Raw genomic sequence first — 11135 nt, 5'->3', positions numbered from 1 at the left:
TAAATTCCTCGGTTCCTTCCTGTTAACAGCAATACACTGGTCAATCAATACAGATGATTTAAATACTGAGCAGTGTAGGACCTCCAGTGCTCATTTTGTTCACACCAAACTATTATTTGTGAAGAACCTGGCAGACGGGAGTTCACAGCAACTCCTAGTTCCCATAGAAAGCTGACAAATACTAGTGAATTATCAACATATTTCAGTAAAACTTCAGCAGCAGTTCTAAATTAAACCTTATCATTCTTGTGTACTCTTCAAATATTCCCACATAATGAAGTTAAAAAAAATTTACTTGAAGCCTATTTTTTCAAGGTCTATTGTGTGTTAAATGTTCTTTTTATATCAACTCCTTCTATCCTACACTCTTAGCTGCAAACTTTATCAGCACCCAGTACCAACTCTCCAGCATCACTGACTATCGTCATCTCTGCCATCCATCATACATGAGCATATATTTTTTTTCAATAGAGCAAATGTACCACAAATCCAGGTTTTACAGACTTGTTCTCCTGCCCAAGAGAAGCCAGACAGTCCCAGCTTTCTCATCCAAAAACTAGGCAACTACACAAATCCACTAGCAGTCACAGCAGGAAGACTAGCGTTTGCAGTCTCATGTTTGCCAAGTTCTTGATTCTTTTGGTCTTCACTGATTCAGCTTTGATTCTCTCACATAAAATCCAAGAGATGTTTCAACCTACGTGCTCCTCTATCTTCCTATTTTCAAATAATTGTCAAGATCTTTAATATGTCAATATCTTTAATTTGTCAACAGTGTTTAAGTAGCAAGTAAGCTCAAGGGCTTCAGCAGTACAGTGGTTATCATGCTTCAAGCCAATCAAAGACCATTTTAATGATCACCTGTTCACCTTCATGTAGGGAGTTTTTTTGTTGTAGCAACGCTCCTCAAAACTACTCATAGGAACCCTGCATTTCCATCAGCACATACAAACACTGTTTGAATTATACCATGACTAAACAGGAAGAAAAATAGCTTTTCCCACAACAGCCTTGATGGGTTACTTTTAATTAAAATCAGTTTAATGATTGATAAGCTCTAGTATTTCCAGCAGCAAATCATAAGTGGTTTACTGTTTTCAGATACAGTGAAAAAACTGAAGATAATGTAACTACATAAGCTAGCATATTTAGTTAGTTTACTGGTTATCAAACATAGGAGAAAGTGAGGGTTTAACATGTAAATTGTCATGACCAAGAGCAAAAATTAAATGAGCATTTTGAAGGAAATCAGAAAGTTCAACTATATGATAAACTCACAGAATCAGTTTCCAATGCTTACTTTTTATCTCTCACAAAATTACTTTCAGCATACCTCCTAGATCAGAAACCAATGAGCACAAATTTTCAGTATCCAAGTACTATTTAGGGGGAGGGGATGTCACATACATAAACTCAGTACAGCTGCTACTTTGAAATGTTCTTCACTCATGCCCCTTAAGCAAATGCAAGAACACTGCAAACACCTGTTTCCCAGTATCCTTCATTTGCTCTTTGAGCTTGCAGAGGCAGTAAAAGGCAATTCAGTGTGCCTGTGCACACATTAATGAAGACATCTCTTCCTTATACACAGAAAAAAGCATCTGTAGCTGACTTAAGATTAGCCATACAACGAGCCAAAGTTTCATTCAACACTGCAGGGAACATTGGAGAGTGGGTACATGGGAGTGTGAAATCCTAAAGCTCTAACAGGATCCTCCCTAGTCCTACATGTATCATATATCTTCCTCAGTCACTGTCAGCAAGGATGGAGTGCTGTTTGAAACAGCTGCTGCATCCACCTGTCCTTCCTCAGCTACTGCTGGTGGGAGGAGGAGACAACACACAAGAGGGAGCACTTCCTCTTTTGTACTGTTATTTTATTTTGTAGTAAGATCCATGTAGTATATAAAATAGAACAGGAAAAACCGAACAAAGCCTATAAAATAAATTGAGGAGTTCAGATGACAAACCACCACAGCTCTGCTTTTGTGGTTCTATGATGATGCCACCAGAACTCATGTACTGTTTACCTTGTACTTTTACAGTTCTCTAGCATATGAACCTACATAAAAAGCTGATATGTTCCAATTAAGCCATAGTTAAGTGACAGATGTAGAGGAAAAAAAAAAACGGCTTTCATAAGCCACAGCTGCCCTTGACACAGGTTACAATGATGTCTAACTATACCATAATGCACATTACATCAAGAACCTTGAAAGAGCCTCTGAGAAAACGGGTTCACATTAAGCATTTTAAAGAAAGGTCATAAATACTGCACTGGACCAACAGTACCTCCCAATGTCCTCCTTATGCCTGAGGAGCATTTGTAGTTTCTAAGAAGCTACTACGTAGATGACACCAAACCTAGAGGTAGGTTATAGGCAAAGGTAAGTTACAGGCAAAAAAAAAAAAAAATCCCTTTAGAGCTAATAATTTCACAAACTGCCCAGCAGGAAGCAAGGCAAAATGTCAACAGCTCTTTCCTCCCACCTTAAACATTGCCCACACGGTGCATTTAATTCCTAGTGCCACAAGAACGACAGTGGATCATCAGCTGCTAGTAAATGCAGTCATGCCAAGAGAACAGCTTGAAGTTATTCAAGCAAAAATCTGTTACTGTGCAAAACTGGTGCACTGGACTGTTACCAACTAGACCTCCAAGTTTAGGAGTGACCTGATGGTAGAGAACCAAGGTGTCTGTTTGACATGGGAAACATTCTACATAATCAACAGTGGAATGAGTTAAACATCAGCTTGTCTCATATGGTTGGAGAGTCAAGGGAAAAAAGAAAAAGCTGAGAAAGGTTAAAAAAGTGCACACTTCTGAGACCAAGTTTTCTTTTTAAAAAAGTTACTGTACCAAACAAGCTGGTAAAACAGCTCATCGTCAGTATTATCTGGGATCAACACAAGGTTGATAATTATGATGTGTACATTTCAACAGGGATGAGAGACACATCTGCAAGTACAATAGTTAACAGCAAATTAAACCCAAGTTTTAATGGTGTAATGCCTCCAGGTCACAAAATGTGGACAAAATTTGAATCTTAACTACCTTCTGTGCACTATTTGGTGATAATCAAAAAGTAACAATGCTGAAGATTCACTTTATTTCTACTTCCAAAGGAAAAAGGGGAAAAGGTTAAATAAGTGTTCTCCAATTTGTTCTCCACTATATGTACTATATGTACACCCACACACGTACGCACACACATGCACACACCCCTCAAACTGCACTGACATTTCTTTTTGACCAAAAGAGTAGATCCTGGGAGTAAGTGCAAAATGCAAAATCAACTGACAGAAAATGCTGAACAAACAGCATCATAAAAATACAAAATATTTATATTACTGAACTATTAACAGATGATGTTCTCTGTTTCTTTAAAACTTTGGAACCACATAGCTGATTTCTTAAATCTAGTCCATGCCAGCTTCCAGAACTATTAATGACTTAGTTAGCTTCATTCTTTGATGCTTCATCAAAGTTTTCTACGAGATCTGAAAGAGATGAAGATATTTAATAGTAATTCCCAGTAACATTACCTTCCCAAGTTTAATGAAAATGCATGTATTATAGGAAAGGTTAAATAGTTCTTAAGTAGACTCATCTATACCATTTATCATGTGCAGATTTCAAAGGGCTTTAGAAAATAGGGTTTGTTTCAACATACACAAAAAAATAGAAACACATGAACACTCTGAACAGTGAAAGTTCTAAGACAAACTGATTAAGATCTAATTTTCAGAGGTGTCTTACTAGCTGCAGTTGAGTCCTGAGGCATCAGCATTCTTTAAAGAATGTCTGAAGCTGGGCATCCATTAACTGTTGTACTCCAGGAGACAGAAAATTCTGGAGAGAACTGAATTTTTATGCAAGGTCACAAAGAAATAAACCAGAGCATGAGGAATTGAACCTCTGGGTCCACCAGTTTGTTGTTTTAGCTTATACACCATACTGATGGATATAGAAGAACATGGGGATTGATAGACAGTTATTGGCAAATTAAGAACTTAAATATTTAGTTTTTGAGAAACTTTCAGACACTGACATAAGCTTTGTTTCTTCTACTACAGAAATAAAAGTCCCCACCCCAGACTGATTTAAAGACAACCTGATGACTATGTCAATGATGTCATTTTGAAGCCCTAAAACCCTGTTTGGACATTAAGATCACCTGTTCAACCTCTCTGAAAGGATCCTAATCTATTCTCACTTAAAAATTGAGCAATTCACACAAGGTAAACCTTTTTTTCAAAAGCTGGAATCCAAAGTCATCAATGTTTTAATGCTGCCCAGGATATGAAGCCTCCCTTAGCAAGTGAGAATTATAGTCACATCAAGAGATAAGTATTTAAATGCACAAACTGAAATATTTATACATTAAATGGACATATTAAGTGTGTATGTGCCTACCTGGGACATCATCATCTTCTTCATCAATATCTTCAGATTTTGGTGCTTTACTATCCAACACTATAAAAAGAAATTTGTCACTGAGTTTTCATTACACAGAATTAGGGACAACCACACAACAAAATAAAAACCATAACATACAGCTGAAAAAAAAGGAAGTTTTTCCTCAACTCTCAATATTGACAAACACAGAAATTACCAACAGTAATCAGCATGACCAAAAGGTCTACTTGTGAACATTCTCATACTAAAGTATTAGCACAGCTAGCAAAAGATCAAATGATACAGAAAAAAAAACCATAATGACTAAATCTAACTGAAGTCATGTGTTTCAATGCAACAATAACATGGTACCAATCAGGGACCAACATATCACATGATTCAATCACCAAGGGGCAAGCTATAAGAAAAAAGTATTTCCATATCAAGGGTCCTGCATCAAACCTAGTGTTGTGTAAGTCATGGGAGCTGGAACATCCTATAAATAACCTAGAGAAATGCAAGAACATAAAAAAAAGTATTTCTTCTCATTGGTCTGACTTCCTGTACTATCTAAAGAAAGAAGAGTAATTATCTATTGGTACCGAGGTTGTATCAAAGAAATATGCTTATGATCCATTTTCTAAATTTTAAAATATATTTTACATATTAACATTAGTAAAGAAGGAAAAAAAACGCTTTACTTTCAACTAAGCTCTGAACATGAAATACATAAGAAATTAAAATTGATTTAAAAGGAATAACTATTAGTCAAAAATATTAGAACAGTTAATATATTTTCCAATTCCAAATACAGACAATTTCACCATGTCCAATTACAGCCTGTTTAATGGCCACAACAGGATAAACAGTATAACTACAAAAAAAAAATTTTAATGTCCAACTTCACTGGTGCTTGATATTAAGAGCTAGTTTTTGGCAATATACAACATGAAACATGAACTCTGATATGGCTACTTGTAATGAAAAGTGTGCCTGTTCTGCAGTTTAAGAAAGTTTTTAAAAATTCTTATTGAAGTCAATGGAATGATTACTTGCATGCTTTCAAGTAATCTCATTTCTAATTTCACAACAATCACCATTGGAAGAACAGATTTTCATTTATTCTTAAATTACAAACTTGCTTAGGAAGAATAGTTCAGACCTTTATAAAACATGCTACGGTGCTTCCCCAAGGAGGGTATTATGCTAAAAGCAATTGTCCCCAAACTCCATTTATTCACTGTAAAATTACAGTAATAGTTATACCACATATATACATACACACCATGCTCCCATGGTTTTAAAATGGGTAGAAAAATAAAGAATCACATTAAAAAACTTTGGCTTTTTAAAATTTTGAATCAAATATTTGATTTTTAATTCATTTTTAAAAGTCTTGGTTTAATTCCAAATGGAGTTAGAGTAGAAGATACAGAACATGTTCCTTCTTTATATGCACAACAGAAATATGTTTTGTTTGAACAAAGAAAAATCTATTCCCCGACAAAAAGAACCTATTGAGTTTTTCCCAGGAAAAAACTTTAACTTGCTTTGCTAAGTATTTTGTCATATGCAGTTGTACACCTGGATCACAGCATGCCTGACCTACCAGTTTGTGCTTTGGGTTTTTTTCCCTTAATCACAGCCTGCCTATCAACAAGAAGAAATATGTTTTGTTTGAACAAAGAAAAATCTATTCCCCGACAAAAAGAACCTATTGAGTTTTTCCCAGGAAAAAACTTTAACTTGCTTTGCTAAGTATTTTGTCATATGCAGTTGTACACCTGGATCACAGCATGCCTGACCTACCAGTTTGTGCTTTGGGTTTTTTTCCCTTAATCACAGCCTGCCTATCAACAAGAAGAAAAAAAAAATTTCCCCCCCCCACTATAATTCCACAACGGTGGCAAATAAACTTAAAAAAAAAAAGCACATATGACTTTGATCACTTTTCAAGTCACACATGCCATTGTTAAATTTGGGTTAAACCTTTTAATACTTTGCATGTTCTTCAAATCAATGATGAAAGATTCCAAAAAGACCTACCTTGTCTTGGGAATTGTTCAGCTAACTTCCTAAGACTTGTTAAGCTGTCAGCACCAAGCTGGCTTAAGATGCCTGGAAGCATTTCTGTGATCGGTTTAGCCTCTGCATGACCAGTGATTGCAAAAGTGTTAGCAGAGAGGGAAGCCTGAACCTTGGGGTTGTTGAAGTGAATAACTGTTCCATCATCTTTTATCATGTTCACCTGTTTAAATATAATAATAACAACAACATTTACCAAAATGTTGCAGCAGTTGTTGAACAAGCACAATAATTTATTAATTCAAATCTAAAATGTTAATATTTTAAAAATTTGAAAAACTAGTACTCCTCCTAGAGAATAATATAACTATGATAAAAGTATCTGGAATTAACACCACCTAAACTGGAAGTAAAAATATGAGTTATGATAAAATATAGGTTCAAACTATACAAAAGGGTAGAATTTAAGAGGTATGGTTCTTTCATAAAATACACTTATCTAAAGCCTAATATATATGCAAGTATTATATGTAATCATACAGTTAATATGTATTTTTAACAAAGGCAGAAAACAGGTTATTAGACTAAGGCATAAATTAGTTAATATCAGGAATGTCTATTAAAATTACCAAACCAGAACCTTCAGCTCTGTGGTAACTCTTCACAAAGTAAAAGCTCTAACAGCAAAGCCTTGCCACACCAGCTTAAGACCTCACCATTCCCAGCTATCTGTGTCACCTGTCAGGAAAGTTTTATTGTTTCTGCAGCAGAATTGGCAAAGGCACAAGATTCACAATCTGGCCTACTTGCTGAAGCTGCCCAAGGCAAGGATGCTTCCTGCACATACACACACAGAACTGGAGGTTTATGTACCAACTGCACTAGAACAGGCTTATATGCCTTCCTAATAATTCCAGGACGACTCTTCTAAGACTAAGTACATCATACAGTGATCCTGCTCTCTTCCTCTTCCCTGGTCTTCTGAATCACCAAGAATTAAGTTTTACAGCCAGCAGATTAGCCTGCTTTGCTCCTACTGTCAAAGCTTATACTGCCATATCTGTATGGGTTTACAGGGGTTTTTCAACTTAAAGGGAGACAAAATGAGAAGTTAAAAAGGTTTTTCTTCCAGGCATGGCTGACCTATGATTAAGTGGAAAATAGATGTCTGAAAAAAGGAAGAGAGTTCTGCTCATCAAACCAAACAGTAGTAATAAACTTAGGTCACAAAACTCCTAAGTATTGTTTTCAGTAAAAGTTACAGGGAGAAAACAGGCATTTGGGAACTAAAGAAGAGATCTAAAATATACAAACATGTAAGCTATCAATCTTCACATAGCAGCAGAGTTCAAAATACATTTTGAACAGGAAAACCAGGTGCATCGCTTTTCTGCAAAACTAAAGGATGTCCTGTCCCTTACACAAGGGGAATGGTAACAGCTTCAAGCACTGTCATCCTCTTGCTTAAAAGCCTCTTTTAAAAACCACACAGATGAACCACTAATGTTTGGCTCAACATTACTAGCCTCCCCAAATTCTTCTAGCTACACTAAATTTACCAAGGTCAACTTGTGTCCACCTGAATACGACAACATACTCCAATTATGCATCTAGCTATCAAGGTAGAAGTATGCTGCATTATCTTCCTTCACATCAAGACATGTAAAATCCTTAATAACTGTGTCTGAATAAAGACCTTTTTAAAAACAAACAAAACAAACTAGAACAGAACAAGAACTGTGTCCTTCTTTGGGTTCTTATAGCTCAGTGTATGTATGTATAAAGCTTAAGTAAACAGGCAAACTGAATTGTTTCTGTAGCAGAGGTATGAAAACTTACAAGCAAACCAGGCTTCTACACTGAATCTCTATTTGCCTTTGGAAGACAGGTATGCACTAAGTGACCTCTGAAGGCACCCTGCAATCCTGCTTAAATTAATTAATCACAGATTAAATATTATGCTTCTTTAACTAAGTACTACAGTAATATTGAGTTCATGACAAAGGAACGCTTTCTCCTCCCATGTATAAGCGTCACTCTCTACAGCGCTATGAAAACTGTGTTTCAATTCATATTTTATATATGTAAAATCGACATATTCAAGGAGTATCTGAAGCCTTCATATTCCTACTTACATCGACAAAGAAGCTGGTTCTGTAAAACCTTTTCTGTGTTGCAAGAAATGTCATCTCCTGCGACCACCACAAACACTCGTGGTAATTTTAATGCAATAAAAGGACCTAATGTTGATAGTACAGACTTGCAAGCTCTTACTCCAGGTATTTTTTTTTATGGTTTTCTTTATATTCTGCACCCCAAAACCCTTGCTTTAGATGTGCCTGCACAGTAGGTGCGCACTTACTGCTCTTCTCTTTAAAACAGGTAATTAAGTTCATGAAGTCAGGAATCAAGAGAAGTTTTGTTCCTCAATGAATGCCAAACATATGTGGCAGCTTACTAGCTTCTGCAATCACTGTCTGGGCAGCAGAACCTCCTCCCTTCTTTCTGTAAGTATGTATGCATTAATGTATGTGAGACAACAATCAACCAAATGACTCCACCTATCAGTAACCAGATCTGTAAGTTGTGAGGGGAAAACTGTTGCTTAAATAAAAAAAAACCCACCACCAAAACACCACAGTGAATTTACTTTCAAACATGAAATCTTTATTTTATCACTATACCTCTTCAATGCCAGCAATGTTATTTACTGCCAGTTTTTTGAGGGAACTCTGAAGTTTTTTGTCATCAGCTGTAGCTGTCCTGTGCACTACCTTCTTCTTTCTGCGAGCTGTTCCCTGGAAAAGAATCAAGACACGACAGTCAGCTCTTCTCAAAATACCACAACACTTGAATTTTTGCTAAGAGAAAGCTCTGTAGTCAAAAATGCTTTTCAACTTACCTCCCCCTCACCTACAACTTTAACAGTCAGTCGCAATTTTAAGGTTTTTCTTAAACGTAAAAAACCAAAAATACACCAAATACCAGCAGTATTTTTCCCTTCCCACAAGCTAGATTTTAAAAAAAATACTGTTTACTATTAAGCAATATATAAAGATTTTCACCAAGAACTTCATTTTTTCCCAAGATGAAGCACAAATACAATCATTTAAAAAGGTCACACTTTCGCAACCAAGTAATTTACATTTTTAATCTGTTCCACAGACAGCAATTTTGGAATTCCTACTCTGCAAACTTTTGTACAACCCCACCTACAGTTAGGAGATGAACACCCACACTGAACAAACTATATGCTTTTTTTGGTCACATTAGCTACCTGCTGGCTCAGAAAAAAGAAACAGCTCAGTGTAAAGTCAGATAAGGCCTGGAGCTGGCACAAAGGAACTCCCCAGCAGGGAGAAGAGAAAGGCAGAACTGGAACAACCAACAGGTAAGCTTAGCTTGAGCTTGCACAGGTCACAACAAGTCACTGAATTAAAAAGAAAGCTTACACCCTGTGGAAACTACTCACCCAGCAGTTCCGAACTTAAAGAAAACCACATTTCAGGTAGCAGTACTATCATTCAGATTACACAAAATACATTCTTCAGGCCTCAAATTTATGTCTTTTTTTTTTTCCTCCCTCCCATGAGCTAAAGCCTATGTTTTGAAAAACAAATTTCAGAGACATTTGTCCTTTGACCTGTAAATTACAGGAAACAGTGTACCTGTGATGCTTTTCTTACCTTTCCTCCTATTCGGACCTGCGCTTGAAGCTTGGCCAGTTTTTCTTGGTTCATAGTGCTGCGTCTAAAGAAAAAGAATAAGATACAAACACAAGTTAACTATCAAAATATTAAGAAAAAGTTTTCCACAGTCCATTTTAAAAGTACTCTTAAAATTGCAGTGGGTTTTTAAACTTAGAGAAAATTTGCCAATACAGTGCATCAAACAAAAGGCTTTAACAGTGCATAAACAAAAAGCCTTAAAGCCACACTACTTAAATAATACAAAGTGGCCCAGCAGCAGTCTGCTTAGACGAAGTGTCTGTACCACGATGAGACAAATCAACAGGACATTTGATTTTGCACCAGCCTGAGGTACTAACTGTGAATTTCCAAGTACACTAGTTTACTGCTGGAGCCATTTGACTGAACCAATGACTCAGAACAGACCCAAATCTGCACGTACAGCACAAGTGCTTCTGGGAAAACACCTTTAACAAAGCCCAGGGAGAGACTTGTCACTACACTACTTTGAATACTATTTCCAAGTAATGAATCTCTGGTATTCTTAATAAGCCAGCTCCGAGCTCTGTTAAGTTCATGTCTTTACAAATCTGCTATATGAAACTCTGGCAGCTATTCATCCAATTCAATCACTAGGAACTTAGCCAAGCGGCTTCTCCAATGGGTCCGGTCGGACCCTTAAAGGCTGGAAGACCTGAAAATCTGTAACGGGTGAAGAAACACCTCAAGCTTTCCAACACAAGGAACGCATTTCGCTGCTCTGCCCCAAGAAGTCATCAGTGACCCCCTGAATGAAGGTAAAACCCCCTCTGCAGTTGCACTGTGCCGGAGAAGCCATAAGGAGGGGGAGACAAGGCTCCCGCGGGCAAGGGAGGATCCCCACCCGGACAGGGACTCCGCCGAGGAGGCGGGAGAAGGGACTCAGGCCGGCAGGCGGCTCGCTGGCTACCCCCAAAGCACGAGGAGCGGAGGGGCTAAAGGCCTCCTCCCCCAGGAGCCAGGGCAACCCCACCCGGCCAAGG

At 37.2% G+C, this 11135-nt stretch overlaps 1 protein-coding gene across 1 annotated transcript; it reads right to left on the bottom strand.

Annotated features, from left to right (window-relative positions):
* Nucleotides 1-1015: 1015 nt before the first annotated feature.
* On the bottom strand, nucleotides 1016-10173 carry BTF3L4 (basic transcription factor 3-like 4). Its single transcript, XM_010081709.1, has 5 exons — nucleotides 10111-10173; nucleotides 9109-9222; nucleotides 6446-6647; nucleotides 4418-4477; nucleotides 1016-3501 (listed from the first exon to the last, which is right to left on the bottom strand). The coding sequence occupies exons 1-5, from the start codon at nucleotides 10162-10164 to the stop codon at nucleotides 3455-3457; spliced, it is 477 nt and encodes a 158-aa protein (XP_010080011.1). The 5' UTR covers nucleotides 10165-10173; the 3' UTR covers nucleotides 1016-3454.
* Between the last annotated feature and the right edge of the window lie 962 nt (nucleotides 10174-11135).

The sequence above is a fragment of the Pterocles gutturalis genome, unplaced genomic scaffold, assembly GCF_000699245.1.
Source record: "Pterocles gutturalis isolate BGI_N339 unplaced genomic scaffold, ASM69924v1 scaffold45934, whole genome shotgun sequence".
Taxonomy (NCBI): Eukaryota; Metazoa; Chordata; class Aves; order Pterocliformes; family Pteroclidae; genus Pterocles; species Pterocles gutturalis.
This window is presented reverse-complemented; position numbering and strand designations above follow the sequence as displayed.